At 37.3% G+C, this 16,233-nt stretch overlaps 1 protein-coding gene across 1 annotated transcript; it reads left to right on the forward strand.

Moving 5' to 3' along the window:
• Positions 1-3,508: 3,508 nt before the first annotated feature.
• Positions 3,509-15,888, forward strand: LOC104078962 (cysteine-rich motor neuron 1 protein; the record flags this gene model as incomplete). Its single annotated transcript, XM_009580805.1, has 6 exons — positions 3,509-3,724; positions 5,427-5,648; positions 10,127-10,321; positions 11,314-11,436; positions 12,865-13,052; positions 15,244-15,888. Coding segments are annotated over 6 exons (1,121 nt in total), but the record flags the coding sequence as incomplete, so codon positions are not given.
• Between the last annotated feature and the right edge of the window lie 345 nt (positions 15,889-16,233).

Raw genomic sequence — 16,233 nt, forward strand, 5'->3', positions numbered from 1 at the left:
TTCACTGTGAGCATGGTGAGGCACTGGAAGAGGTTCAGGGCCAGGCTGGATGGGACTTTGAGCAACCTGACCCTAGTGGAAGGTGTCCCTGCCCATGGCAGGGGGGGTGGAACTAGATGGTCTTTAAGGTCCCTTCCAACCCAAACCATTCTATGATTCTATGATTGTAGGAGATGGTATACTTCATATGGATGGGGACAGGTTAGCATGTCAGTCTTGCACTAGATAAACATTCGAGATTCAAAATTTACAATGTAGGATGGTTGTTCCAGTCCCAGCAATTCTGTTGTTAGGTCCCCAACTCATTCCTGATTTCACTCTACTATCAGCATACTTGTGCATATTGATTTACCTAACACATACAGAATACTTCAAAGCATTCAAATAAGAGTAATGTTAATTTTGGTCTTTCAGCAGCACCAGTGGCTAGTTACTTTGTGTACGGAGAATGAGTTTGGGTAAATCCATTCATAAGCCTAATGTTCAGTTTGTGGAAGAAAGATCAGTATGAGATTAGCAGTACCTATCTTCTCACATTATACATTTCTTGTGGATGAGATCAATGTTTGATTCTGAGCACCAGCAACGTTGGTCACTTGTATAAAAGAGCAGTTGCTTACCTAGTAGTGTCTGTTCCTTTGAGATGCAGCATCTGCGTAGGTTTCTCTGACATCTTTCCTGCTTTCAAGGTACTAGTCACCTAGCTTCTGTGTTAGCAAAGTCACACTTGGTGTAAACTCTGACAATGCTAGGGCAGACACAGCATTTTTTTAAAGTGATTGCTTATATAAGTGTATGAATTAATATGGCCAAATTAGTCCTAGTGTGGTTTTGTTTCTCCCACTGAGGTTTTATATTTGTTAGAAAGGTACTTCTGATTTTATTTTGCAATGTATTGATTCCCCACTGATGTTGTTAAATAAATATCATGGCTTTCAGTAGATAGGAATGCAGTTTGGAACCGTGAGACTGTGAGCATGTCACTCGAATGTGTCTGGCATAAGGATATTGAAATAATTAGCAATCCTGATCTATTGAGTTTTGAATTGCACTGTTAACCTATCATCAGGGAAGTGGCAGCTCTCAGAGGTCATTTTTCAGACTGAAAAAAAACCGGTTACGTTCAATTCCATATTTAGTTAGTTTTCAACAGAGCAAGATATACCTTGACTGCTACAACATTCATTATAACCGTGTTTCTATATATTAAGAGATTTAAGTGGATTGTCACAATGCTTTTGAAAAGCTCCAGGTTTCCTGTAAGATTTAGAAAGCCATTAACTGCTAGTGTTTTGCAGAACCATGCTATCCAGAAAGTGTGTATTTGTTTGGCTATAGTTCCTCCTTCAGGAATATAGTAGTTGTACATTTGTAGCAATTCAGTTGCAGTGATATGTCAATATCAGTGCTGCTAAGGGAGCAGTAAGCAATACCATATGTACAGCAGTACTATCTGGTTATGCTTTTCTGATTATGAACAGTATATGAGCTGTAGTAAAATAGGCCTATGACTTTGCAGAGGACTAAATGCAAAGGAGATGACTCAGAAAATTTCCAGAAAACAATTAGTATTGCCTTTGCCATGAGTTAGGATGCCATTGCATAAAATGTAATATATTGTTCCAGCTGAAATAAAAAACAAACAGTGACAAGGCAGCAGACCAGCTATCTCATTTCAGGTAAATGCTGCTGAATCACATATGTGGTTCATAAATGGAAGCAATAGCAAAAGCATAGCATAAGCGAATCAGTGAAAGATAAAATAATTCCCTGAAAGAAGAAATGAGCAAGTACTTTGTGAGTAGAGTAAGATCGGCCAGAGTCAGGTTCCTTGAGTTCTACTGATCATTCTCCAGAAATGAAAACAAATAACTGAGTGGTGTGTCTTCTATGTGGCAATGTCGTAGAGCAAAGGGCACAGAAGCCATTCTCCAGACAAGTACAGCAGTGCTATGAATGTGGAGAGAAGCACGTGCACTTTGTGAGCCTTGGTCTACCTAAATGACTAGAATGCTATCTGCCCTTGACCAAGATATTTGGATTAGGATGATGTTCACATTAGGCATCTTTATAATTAAGTAGGAGAAAGGGACCTTCAGAAAGTGGTTTAGAGATGTAGAGTCATTACCTGGAAGTCACTTTCTCTTCCCCACCATTCATAGCACAGGAAACCTGAGGCAGCTCGGTTCTTAATGTAGGCACCAACTTAGTTGTCTAACGTTAGATGGGTTGAATTCAGGCTGAAGGACAACATCACTTAGAAGCCTGAAGCTTCATGTTGCACCATGTAGCTTTCAAACTCATGGCTTCTGTAGTTGAATAAAACATGCTGTGTGAGGCATCTCGATTCCTATACACAGTGCATGGAGAAAGCTGGTGGACTCACTCCAGGTCCAAAGCAACCAGCATGGTAAGCTGGCAACTATTATTGCACTTATTGCCCCTTATGTGGGGGTGGGCTTCAAAGCATTTTAAGCAGGCTATGAGGATGCAGTTCGTGGCATAACCTTTTCTTGATGGTAAGTGCTTAAACACTTTCAAAGTGCAGGACAGGTTTCTTTTTTCTTTTAAGATGCCAAGAGGTAAAGAGACTTCCCCCATTTTCTTAATACCCCAGTGGCTGGAGGATACTCATGCTGAACAAGGGAAACAGTTTCAGTTCCTTTCTTACCTTGAAGGAGGTCAAATCTATTCTCTAAACTGCCTGTGTTAGAGGCTGAGAGAGTCTTTTAGGCAGGGCTGTACAGGTAATGTAATTAATTGTTTGAAAAGGAATTAAGGTTCATTTGGTCACATACAGTCACTGGAAATACGAGTCTACACACTGTGGCATCTCCTTGGGTCCACTTCAAAGACTGCAGATTATTTATTTATTTATTTTTAAATGGAACAAAGTGATGAAGCACTTCCACCAGTGTTAAGTGCTTACATGTTTTTAGGGGTTTGGGTGGGGGATTCTGTCTTTTTCTTTTTCTTTTTTTTTTTTTTTTTTAATCTGGCACCAAATGGTACAGACACATATCACTCAAGAAACTTAAAGGCAGACAGGTGAATCTGGACTTCCTAATCCCAGACAAGAAGCATACTCATCCATCCTTTCAGGAACTGCACTGATGCTAATATTTAGCAGTTAAGAAATTGTCCGAACAGTGTAATTTTTCAGAAAATGACAGTTGTCTCTTGGCATTCCTACATCACAGGTTGGTTTGTTTTTTTTCTGAAATGCCAAGAATGCTTAAAGTTATCTCCGATTTATATTAACTAGCATTTATTCAGACTAATTCTCAAATTGCTTCTTCTTTATATTTTTCCCATTTTCCATGGGATGCAGGTGACATAAAGTCAAAAGTGACATAAAGTCAAAAGAGCTTCATTAGGAATGTATGTATAGCTCGTTTTGTTATTCCTAATATTTTCAGTAATTACAGAAATTATTAATCTTGGGTACATTTGTTAATCATTAGAGTTACAGTTGATTTTGCCTGTCTTCCAATTCTGTTTTTCCCAGATGAAATAATTGTGCAGAAGCCAGAGCTCACCAGTCCATCGATCTGTCATGCTCCTGGTGGGGAATACTTTGTAGAAGGAGAGACATGGAATATTGATTCTTGCACACAGTGTACATGCCACAGTGGACGTGTCCTGTGTGAGACTGAAGTCTGTCCACCTCTTCTTTGTCAAAACCCCACCCGCACACAGGACTCCTGCTGTCCACAATGCCCAGGTATATATTGACAACGAGCTTTCATCAGAGTCCTTTCTTGATCTGAGAATGTATGATGTGAGTATTGAATGTTTCAGTATGTGCACAGTTGGTTGTTGTAGTGCCTTTGTTCTTTAGCAGTTTGGAGTGAGAACCTGCAATCCTCTATTTCCACTGCAAAACTTGACTGTGTGCGAGAGGTATCTTATATGTAAAGGGGAGTTGTGGCCCTGAAGTTTGATCATCTTTGAAGGCAATCTAATGATGTAAGGGTTGCATGAGAACCAGAATCCTTAGTTGGAAGGTTTATGAAATATGCACTGGCTTGTTTATGGAAACATGCAGGATTAGAGAAACTTTGAAAGTAGCCAAAGTTCGAGGCAGATACAGGCTTGTTTCTCTTCCTTTCTGCATGCCTTGGATTCTATGAACCTTTTTACTACTATCTTGTCTGTTTGGGATTTGGTCTCAAAAATACTTCTGTTTGCTTTTACCTTCACCTGGTATGATTTGAGAGTGACTTGAAGGCAACTGAGTAATATCAAAGCATTCCAGCCCAGCAGGTGTGCCAGATTCCTCCTAGACTGCCTCACAGTGTCAAGAAGGTAACAGGATTTACTTCCCCCGATGAAAGAAATGCGATTATATATGATCGTGAATTCCTATTTTACACATCAAATGGGGGAGTTTATTGCAGTGGAACTTTAGTCCAAACCTGTGAATTGTATGTAAACTCACTGAGAAAACACTTGTCTTTATTAAAAACAAAATCTAAAAGTTTTACTTTAGGGAAAAAAAAAGTTAGGTTTTGCAATGTCTTCTATAGGGTGTTTGTTGGATTTTTGGGTGGTTTTTTCCTGACAAAATATTTTCAGTAAAAAAGTTAGCCAGTTCTCCTGACTTCCATTTTTCTCATTATTAATAACAATGCACATTTGCTTAACTTCAAAATACTGTTTGGAGGAGCTGATCTTTCCTCACTGGCTATATAAGGAGCTTAATCTCATAACTTACGCAGATTGAGAACCTGATCTCTGTGCCCCTTTTTTTTCTTCTCCTTTTCTTATATGTTCTCTGCACATACAGTCATATTTCTTGATCCATAATGTCTGTAAGATACAGCTTCATTGCAGAAATATGTCTCCCCCATGTGCGGGTATGAGAATTAAAGCAGACCCATTGCCATCAAGCTGGAGCCCGATCAAGTTCCATTTGTTTCTCAACAGCTTATAATTAGCTCACATAAGTCCACTAGTGAAGGCGACAGCAGCATAATAGCTTTTCACTTTGCATCATTCAAGGATTTGAACTGACATGGCAGAACCTGGCATTCAATTTTTAGATGTAAAATCTAATCTCTCTAATTTAAAGTGAATTCCTATATACCATTCAGTTCAGAGCATTCAGAGTGGCTTTCTGAGGGGCTACTTCTGATGGTGATTGTTTTTCACTTTGCTGTCCTTTTTTTCCTCTTTTTTCTTTTTTTTTTCTTTTTTTTTTTTTTGAGTAAACTCAATAAAGGTCTACATAAACTTTATTCTAGAGCACATCATCACATGTAAGGACTGAAGAGGCATAAGGCTCTGTCCTTCTAGTTCTTCTGAAGTAGTGAGCCTATGTGTTACAATTCCATTGTGTTCTTCAAGAGTGAACCCTCTCTTGATGAAATATGAGAGAAGCTAGCTACTGCAAGTTAAATAACTTAATCTGTTTATATTTACAGATGAGCCTCTTCAGCCCTCTTCATCAACCAATGAGAGCATGCCCAGTTATTGCAAAAACGATGAAGGAGATATTTTTCTGACAGCTGAGTCCTGGAAGCCCAATGTTTGCACTAGCTGCGTTTGCATGGATGGTGTGATTAGATGCTACTCTGAGTCTTGCCCACCGGTATCCTGTGAGAGACCTGTTTTGAGAAAGGGACAATGTTGTCCTTACTGTATTGGTGAGCAAATAAAAATAGTTGATAACTTGCTGTTCCCTTCTTGGGAATAAGAAAGAAGTTTTATTCCCAGATTGAAGTATGTTTTCCCTGTTTTGGGGAGATGCAGTTTGTGCCTTCAGTTGAACTGGAGAGTGAAATCTGCATAGGGAGCTTTGAGGGTCACGATTTGTGGTTCTGAGGTAGAAGTGCAGGAAGATATAAATGTAATTTGCCTACAAACTTGAGAGGACATCCTCCTGAAAACTGGTAATACACCTTACTAGATGAAAACACTACACAAAAATTGTTTTATTTAAAGGAAGATCTGCCAGGTAACATGTATGTTATGTCAAGATATGTGATAATATGAGGAAAATGCTAATTATGACTGCAGAAGATAAGCTGAAGCATTATGAAATTTCACAGAATAAAGAAATTTCACAGAATAAAGGGCATCTAAATTAAAATACGGGGAAAAAACAGGAAGTTCATTAAAGATAGTTATAGAAGAAGCAAAATAATATATTTGAGAAAAAATTAGGGAGAATTTTTAAATACTAAAAATGCATAAAGAATTAAGGACCATGTGCTGGTTTTGAATTTGGATTTGAAGTAAATGGTGGATGCTGTAGATAGTGAAAATTGCATTTTTAAAGTTGCAGAATTTGAGATTCCTGATCAGTTTTTCATTGTATTTTGAATAGGAGTGTTTATTTACAGATTACTTTTTTGTGAGTTCGCAGTAAATACAAAGGCTGTAGAGTGGAAGCTGCTGATAGAGAAGAATTGTATAATGAACTTACTGAAATTAAGTGTTTGTAGCATTGTTGGAAAACCTTCAGAGCTTACTATAACCTTCATTTCCAAAAGTAGTAGGGGGAGATACAGTAAAAGAGAATTCAGTAAAAAGGAATATAATAAAATAATTGTTAACTGAACATGTCAATCAACTTGCCCATATATAAACAATACAGTTCTCCATCAGAAAGATGTCAGAAAGGTTATGAAGTCCTTTCCGATATGTACCATTGATACAGCTCTTGAAATCTTAATTTGTTGCAGAAAAAATATCTTTAATAATAGGTGATACAGTTTTACAGGATATGCAAGGAATTCCATCAAATAAATGCCTGGAAAAGTTAGAAAGTATCAAAATTTCAGTTGCCCTTGGAACCCTATTTCCTGATGAGGACATTTTGAGGGGAAAATACTATGTTATCCTATTACTACTTTCTCATCACGGTTTGCATACAAAACGGGGAGGATTAAAAGTTTCTTTGACAACTGTCTTTCTGCAGGCTTTTCTTCCAGTGATTGACTTTGCAACCATAAAGATCATTTTAATCCAGAATACATTTTAATGTTAGAAAAATACAAAGTATATGCAAAGTTGGGCAATCAAACCAGTAGAGTCAGAACATGAGCCTTAGTACTGTACTGGAGAATTCTTTAGGTCAAGGAAGGGAGGTACCACAGGGACTAGTGCCATGAACTACAAAAATAAAACCTCAAGAACTTTGTGCCTACACCTTGCATGTGAGGTTTGCAAATATGTACACACAACATGGCTTTAATTAATTCACTTTGAATCCCATATGGTTGCACAATATTGCAAATACTTAAATGTGTAAGCTGTAAAAACCTAATGATTTTTTTTTAGTAGCAATTGCTCAGCAATTAGAAATACAGAAGCCAGATTTTAATTAATGCTCAGATATGAAGACTTTCAATGATGATACATTTTATTAATCTAAACTGTACTATGTTGTCAGTATGTTTTGTGGTCTAAATAACTGAAAATCATGGAAACTTACTTTTATAGTTCTATGAACTATATACGCTTGCCTGTAAGCGGAGTAAGGTCATGCATTTAATTTTTGTCCTTCTGGTTCTTACTATTTTACTCTTCATTTCTTGAGAACTGTGAAGCACGTCTTTGTACAGATTCTTCTTTACTATTTTCATATAATAGTTGATAAAATGTTTAGTAGGCAAACTCTGTGGAAACAGGCCTTCTTCATTTATTTGAATTTCAAAAATTATGCAGGGTTTTAGCACTGTATTTTATTCTGCTTCTTTCTGGATCCAGATCTGGTTAATGCCTAACAAGTTAGTATAGATTCAAATTCAAAATTTTAGAGGCTTTGTTGTTTGTCTGAATCCTCAAATTCATCCTGTCTGTTCAACATTCCTCGTTCTCATGCAACGAAAGATTAATTTGGGAAAATAACCTTCTACTCTAGAGAGGATAAAGGGATAGCTATTTGATTAGAAACAAGATTAGTCTTCTGTGGAAAACAAAGCAATGACTGTTTGTTTACCAGATGAGATTGATTTACTGGTGCAGCTAGAGGAAATTTGAGAGAAGACAGGTAGAGCCAGACACGGTATCCTGAACTGCATTTTTGTATATGGGTTTCTTACTGCAAGTCTCGCTTGTTTCCACTGTCCTTGAGCACTTGTTATGTTGTGGCCTTCATCTTCATCCTGTGCTTATATTTGCAAAGAGATGGACACTAAAATGGGAGACACACACAGGATGTTTCTTAGGAATTAAAAGTTTCTTCTTGAGGTTCAAAGGTGCAACACTGCTGTTGTGATTTTACCCTTGTTCCTTCTTCTAAAAAACATTTACTGTATTAAATTGTGATGTGTTTCTTTACAAACTTGCAAAAGCCTGAGCAAGTTGAAGAACTTTTCCAGCCAAACCAGCTGCTGAATTGAAGAAGCTGTCCTGAGTGGGGCAAGATAGTGCTTTTGGGAGCAGATCACCCCAGAGTGCTCAGCATTAGGTCTGCATAGGTAATGAGCAGTAGAGGACTGCTCAGGCTGTGTGCCTCACCCTCTCCCCAGCCATATCTACTTTCTGGCCAACACAGGGCTCCACTGGCTCTATATGCCAACATGCAAGTCGTCTATGGAAGAACCTAATGTGCAGCTTGCAGACACCTTTTCCTCCCACTCTTCCTTTCCCATGTCCACCCCATATTCACTTACAAAATCTTCTAATTGGAGAGGTTGGGACCCATACTTAAAACCATGGAAGCCATGGGATACCCATACCAAGGCCCTCTGGAATATTTACGCTTTTCAGATAATTCCATTAGTATTTTCACAATAGTACTTCTAGCTGGTCTTCTTTTGCATTTGAATTTACTCTGTCCAGATCTGTTGCAAGTCTGCTGACTGCTAACCTTGTTATTCCCGATGATGTCAGTCTGTTATGTTGTCACTAATTAAAAGCTGTACTGATGGCCAAATTATTTAATAAGACTATTTATATTTGGGAGGTAGTTCTAACTGACATATTTACATATGTAATCTGTGTGAATACTAACATTAGTTAGTATTTCTCTAACGGCTTAAGTTACTTTGCAATTTCATTCAGTTATCTCATGCATATGGTTAATCTGCAAATCCATGTCATCAGCAGGTTTCATCATCATAATTTCTGCCTCTCAGAAAAAAAGGTAGCGAGAAGCTAAGATGAAAATGAGGTGCTGCTTGGCTTTTGGAGGTTCTGCTGTGTAGTTTTATTTTGATTATCTATAAAGTGCTATAGCAGCAAAAAAACATCCTAGGCTAAACAATTCATGACTGTCTTCTCAGTGAAATAGAAGGTATACTGCAGACCACCTAAAAGGCTTGCATAGGATGCAGCATAAAAAAAATGGTGTATTGAATGCTTCTTTTTAATGTTTTCGCAAGACCTATTTTCTTCATCAAGTCCAGGTCTCTATTACATACTGTGTCAAAGTTTATCTGAAAAGTTGTTAGTTTTACAGCTCTCAATCTTTCGGAAAGGTGTTCTGGAACCTCACTTTTTTCTGAGGGTTAAGATCACACCAATTTCCAATTTATATAATACTAACCATGAAAAAAACGTACTGAGTTTGGTTACTGCCCTTTTCCTGGGGTTTTCCATTGATGCAGTTACAGGGAATGATCAGATCCTCTTCGAATCTGTTTTATCATAATAAATAGTCGAAGTACTTCTAGTTACGTCACCTGTGAGTTGCTTCATCCTTCTCAGCATCCAGCCTAATCTTTTCTTCAAGTATTACAGACTGAGTTCATCTTTCTTGAACTTTGGTAATTAGAAATGTAGGTAGTCTGGTTTTTTTCCTTAGTTAAATAGGATTTACTAGGAAACAAGGAGGAGTAATTGGCAGTCTCAAACAGTCAAATGTAAAAAAATCAATTTTTCTTAATTTTCACAGCACTTTTGATATCATCATTTCATGTCCCAATCATCCGTCCTCTAGCCTCTTGCATGAGGAAAATGAGGAGAAGCAGCCCAGGCTAATTACGTACTTCATAAAGAAGCAGAAATGCCACTTTTTTAACAAAGGTTTTCCAGAAGATGTGGAGACGGTCTTTTAATTATAGTTGGGATTTCTTTGTGGCTATTGTTTCACTTCTGTGTTTGGGAATGAAATCAGATTTGTGTGTAATCGGCCATTACTGCGTGATCACACCACTCTGTTTTCCTTCAACAGAAGATACAGTTCCAAAGAAAGTGGTCTGCCACTTCAATGGAAAAACATACGCAGATGAGGAACGCTGGGACATTGACAGCTGCACACACTGCTACTGCCTGCAGGGTCAGACTCTCTGCTCCACCGTCAGCTGCCCGCCCCTCCCTTGTGCTGAACCCATCAACGTGGAGGGAAGCTGCTGTCCCATGTGTCCAGGTAATATCATGTGACAACCCAGATTATTGTAGTGCTGGTTTTCCAGCACTGATAATAAGGGTTTTTTAATTGGTTTTTGAACATCAGTCCATGTTTGAACATTATCAAGAAGACAACAGACGTTTAGACTTCAGGAAAATGAATATTCTTAACAGATAGGCATATTGTGCAAATATATCGTTTGAATTTTACTTACTCTGAGAACTGTGAACTCAAAAATTAGTTGCTTGTCCCTGCTCTGTCCTTTCGCAAGGTTATGGAAATACATTAGTGAAGTAGGACAATGAATATTCTTACATCTCTGCAGATTCTGTCAGTGATTAACATTTCTGTCTTTTCCGAGTCTCTTCGTTACTTTTCAACTATTGCATTGCTTTATCTATCATTTTAACTTGGCTTAAAAGTAGCAAGAAATTTTCTTAGCTATGGACACAAGGGACATAAGAATTGCAACTGGTTTTTAATGCTAGTCCTGACAGACTTCGGCAGGAGTTTGCTCATCTTACTCAGTCAGCTGGTAACTACTTCCGACAGGACAACTGGGGAGATTCAGCAGTACCCCCTCTTGCGGTTCTCCTACTTTGAGGATTACAAAAAAAGGCAGGCAAAGAAACCAGCAGTGACAGTTTACATATCAACTGGGAAGATGTAGCCTTTCCTTGGTATTTTTGTTGTTTAGTATCACAAAGGAGCAAGGCTCTAGTAAAGTGTGTATTCTGCAATGGTATTTTCAAAAGCAAATTTGTCCACACGACTATATTATCCCATTCACATTGGGATAATGATAATGGCAGCAGGCATGTATCCCGTATACAGTATGAAACAGGTTTTCAAACAAAACCCCAGACTAGTAATGGTGAAAATTCTGAAACAAATAAAAGGATTCATAGGACAAGGCACTGCAGATGGCCAAGTATATTTTCTGAATTAAGAGCAGCACTGGGAAGTTAAGCAGCCTGTACTTTGTGAAACACATTTATCTCATTTCACAGAGATGTATGTACCTGAACCTACTAACATCCCCATTGAGAAGACAAATCATCGAGGAGATATTGAACTAGAAGTACCAAACTGGCCAACACCAAGTGAAAATGACATCATCCACATTCACAGAGGTAAGATCTGATATCAACTGGGCTAACTTAGGTCTGTGTTTATTCCCCATGTTTTAATGCATCTACTTGTTCTATTCAGGTGGCATCTGTGTAATGCTTTGAAAAGGTGGTTATCTGAGAATATTCCTCAGTGCCGTACTCTTACATGCATTTTGCTTTGAGTAAAGATGAGTCAGTCTATTAAATTATATTTATGCAATTTGGTCTCATTATCATTCCATCTTCAGCTTGGAAGAAACATCTGTGTTGGTATGATGGAGTTCTATAAAATTAAGAATGCAATAAAATGATGAATGAGGAGTGATTCTGCAGTATCTTTTCTGATACAAAAACTAGAAAGCAGGCTCTTGTCAGGCCACTGAAGTCAACAGACTTGCCTTTGATCCATTTGACATTCTTACATTGATAAACAAAAATGGTAAAACATGTACCACAGCTTAACATGTAACATAGACAAATGCCAGATGAAAAAAAACCACTTCACATGTATAATGACACAGGGCTAAGAAAGTTGTCTAAGGATATAAATCCACCTTTTGTTTAAAATGGTTCTGAAATCATTATTCTGGGGTAGGGGAAACACTATGACACAGTCTTCGTTAACCCTTTCTGATTGAAGGACTACCTAAACTTGTATATATTTTTTTTAAATCCAAGGATGATCTCATAGCATACTATTTTTGGGTGGCTAGGAGAAAGGATATATGAAATGTAACTGCTTTACAAAATTGTAAGCTTACACTTCTATAATTACAACATTTTCCTTTCTCCCAGGCATTAGTAGCTGGCTTGCAACTATCCTGGCTGGGGATTATAAACACACACTGCAAACTGTGTGGGAATGTTGTACATGTCATTGAAAATTACCATTCTTTGCAATTATATGCAAAACTTGCTACAGTCTAGTAGACTGCCAGCAGTCTGTTTTCACAGGCTGAGTATTGTATTTGTGGAAGTATTGTAATATGTTCTCAACAAGTGAGAGAGCATACAGAAGAAAACATCAGAATTGTCTTACCAGTTGTGTGTTGGGTTTTTTTTTTTTCAAAAAAGGGAAAAGACTTCCAGGTTTTCCTCAGCATAGAAACACAGGCTGATTTTTTTACAAGTGGGAATTCAGTTGTGATCAGATAAGATGATATGAACGCAACTAAGCTAAGAGGTTATTGTCAGACTTGCTTGTTATTGTGCTTTAGATTCCATCCTATTTCCTCTCTTTTTGATGGCCTTTTCCCAGCTAATATAGTCGCTATATAAGATACTACCTTTCAGTTGTTCTAATTTATATGAATAAGGTGACATTTCAGGAGAGAAAGTCCAAATTCATGTGAGTGACAAGATCCACGACTGGGATTTTCATAATTACATTTTTCTTTTTGGTCAAGGCCCATTTATAATTACTAATAAATGCTTACATTTGCCTTGCAGACATGAGTCACCTCCAGGGAGAGTACAGAAGTGGCAGTGGACCACACCCAAGTGAAGATGCCTCGGTTGGCTCTGTTGCCTTGGTGACAATTCCAATCACGATAGCGCTGTTACTGATCATCGTTCTTCTGCTTGTCAATCAGAAAAAGCAGTGGATTCCAGTGTCCTGCTACAAAGCTCCATCAAAGGTGCCGTATTTATGTCTGTTTCCAGGCTTTCACTTTTTTTGAAAACAAGATTAACTAGAATATTGTGTAGGATGCAATTAAGTTCACATCGTCTGAACTCTCTTAAATTATTTTCTCTTTATGTTTTAAACCATTGTATACCAGTCAGTCTGTTGGTATTTATTTAGTCTCCTAAATGATTTTTTTCACTGTCAAACAAAAGCATTTCCTGCTCCATGTAGTAATGACTTGTCACTAGACAGAAATCAAGCTCCGCAAAAAAATTTTTAAAAAACCCAACTTTGTATATGTGTAGGTAAATATATGCAATTTTCTTATCTGCAGTCAAATTCATAAGAGAGTATTTTTGCTTTCTTAACTTTCATCTACTTTAAAAGTATTGTCCAACATCAGGTACTGTATGTGCTAGTAGTGTTTATCACATTTTCTAATAACAGCATCATATGGTTCGGGGTTTAATATTTTAAGAGAGATCTCAGGAAATATCTACCTATTAAATATTCTGAGACTACCAAAAAAAGGAAGAAGCAGGTAGCTTGGAAATGAACAGTGAAAAGAGCATTATTTTGTTTTGAGTAATAGTTCCATCAGCAGACTAAGCCCTTACTCTATATTCAAATGCCATTTATATCAGTTCCCCAATTTATCCCACTTCTATTTCCTAGTTCTAATCAAATAGACTTTGTCCATACTTGGAACACAATTTGAAAGCATCTTTTCTTCAGTTCCACCTAGAATAGTAGTACAGTAACTTTAAAAATTAAGTGTCCATATTCTTTCTGTCACTGCTGCAGAGCGTTTTTTTTTAAAAAAAAAAAAAAAACTTTTCCAAAAAGTTTACAAATATAGTCAGAGCATAAAGTTGAATTCAATTGTAATTAAATAGGAAGCATGAGGAATCAGTATTACTCCACTTCCAGTTTTTCAAGACAAGTAAGCAATTCCAGTTTCTGAATTTCTTAAGGAATGCATTTAAAAATTAATTTTTAACTCTAATGTATTCACTCCTAAACTCTCAGAAAGGCTGTTACGTGCTATGTGACAAAATAGTTGAAGCTGAAGTGAAAATCACAACTCTGTAACTGTGGAACTATAATCAATAATTCTACGTACTTTCTTACTTATGAAACATCATTTTTCTCAAACGCTTCTATTGCTGAAACATTTTTTCAATGTCAGCAAAAGACATCATCCATATGCTAAGAAAGCTCGCTTTAAGCCACATACAGATTCATTGCAAGACCATGGATGCGCTGAAACTCAGATTTCTTGTGAGAGTCTTTGTCATAAATGTAGCTTTCTTTTAAGGTTTCTTCAACTAGATATCACTCATTAGTTTCTCCTGTTCCTTGCTGGGTGACTGATAATAAATAGTAATAAATTTTGGCAAGCCTGTTTAGGCTTATGTTCTGTCTGTTCAAAATAGTCCAGCTATTCAATAAAGAACAAATCAACAACTATGCTTAAATAATATCTATACCAAAAGAAAGATTATAGAAAAGATGTTTAAAATTACAGATGGACTGCTAATGTTTAGCCCTGATTCCATTAACATCAGTGAACCTCAGGACTTCTTTGTGAATCCAGTCCACATTGAAGAGCCAAATGTAAAACATTTTACAATAATGTTTTGTAATAAATATCTGGGTAAAAAAACCTTTTTGTGATAAGGGTTACTGAATATAATTTTTTAGTAATAAAAACCCATCTGATTTAAGTCTTCGAAAAAGAAGCTACACCAGTGGAAACTGGAATTTTTAAGATTCGTAGCATGTTATAGTGTGAGCATTGTCACTAACTTCGTATCTATCCATAGAGTATGCTTACTGCCTGTCCTCCTTCATGCTTAGCCCATAAACATTTAAGGTAGTGTGCACCCAGCATTGTTTCACCTTCCTCTCAGCTGCAGAATCTTTCAGTTGAAGGATTCTCAAACAGAGGAATAGTAGGACTGGATATGGGAATACCAGAGCTCCATTCAGAAGACGAAAAATGGTGATTCAGAAGACGGTGTTGGTCTGTTATCGTGCCCGGCATAAGCCTTTACCAAGTTTAGCAAAAGTCCAGACTCTTTCATTGCTGATTTGATTTTGGCTTGTGCTTACGGACTTGAACCACAAACATTTTTTTAATTATGGGTGGAATACAAACATTTTTTAACGGATTCAATATTCCCTTTCTGTTTTAACAGCCTTCTTGCCTAAACAATCAACTGGTATATGTGGACTGCAAGAAAGGTACCATGGTCCAAGTGGACAGTTCTCAGAGGATGCTAAGAATTGCAGACCCAGATTCAAGATACAGTGGATTTTACAGCATGCAGAAACAGAACAACCTACAGGCAGATAATTTCTATCAAACAGTTTGAAGAATTGCACCCTTACCAAGGATTAGAGAGAGAGAGAGAGAGAGAGAGAGAGAGACTAAGTCTGCTATTAAAATAAAACTAGAATTGTGCACTTGCTTAGTGGATTGTATTGGATTTGTGACTACATGTACAGCTCTAAGACCTTACTGGGATGAGCTCTGACTCCGGCAATGTGCCAGAAAAAGCATTCCCACTTTTCCTTGAGATAACTGACCAAGTGTTTTCTTAGAACCAAAGTTTTAAAACTTGTTAAGATGTATTTGCTTGTAACATAGCTATAGAGGTTTTTTGGGAGGGGGAATCAGGGGCTAGGGGTAGGCAATGAGGTAAAAGGAAGCTTCAGAGAAGAAAAGCTGGTCATGCTTGGCTGGAGAAGAAAACGAATAAAGAATACTGCCGAGCAACAGGATAGTGGTTTTTCTTGTTGCTCTGAAATTGCATCTGTTGCAGCAAAGCCTAACCCCAGGTGAAAAAAAATATGAAAAGGTCTGTTTTTTTTTTTTCCAGCTGTTGCTACAGTAATATACTCCTAGAACAAAATTTGTCACATCACAGGTGTGGTGTAGCTGCAAATATTTTTCTATATGATGAGAAGCTGCAGTAGTTAATGAAATCGCAAGGAAAAGGTTATAGCAGAAAATAAAGGGTGGGTTTATTAAGGATGTATAAAATTATATCTTGTGCTGCTTTTTGGTTTTATTTTTGTTTTCTTCAAAGCTGATTGGCTAGATTAGCCAGACTTTGGCAGAGTTAGCAAATGACTGAGGCCTAAGTAATTCCTGATATGAGCACTGGATCTTTTGACAGCAGTAT

This window comes from Fulmarus glacialis, unplaced genomic scaffold (assembly GCF_000690835.1).
Source record: "Fulmarus glacialis isolate BGI_N327 unplaced genomic scaffold, ASM69083v1 scaffold31656, whole genome shotgun sequence".
NCBI lineage: Eukaryota > Metazoa > Chordata > Aves > Procellariiformes > Procellariidae > Fulmarus > Fulmarus glacialis.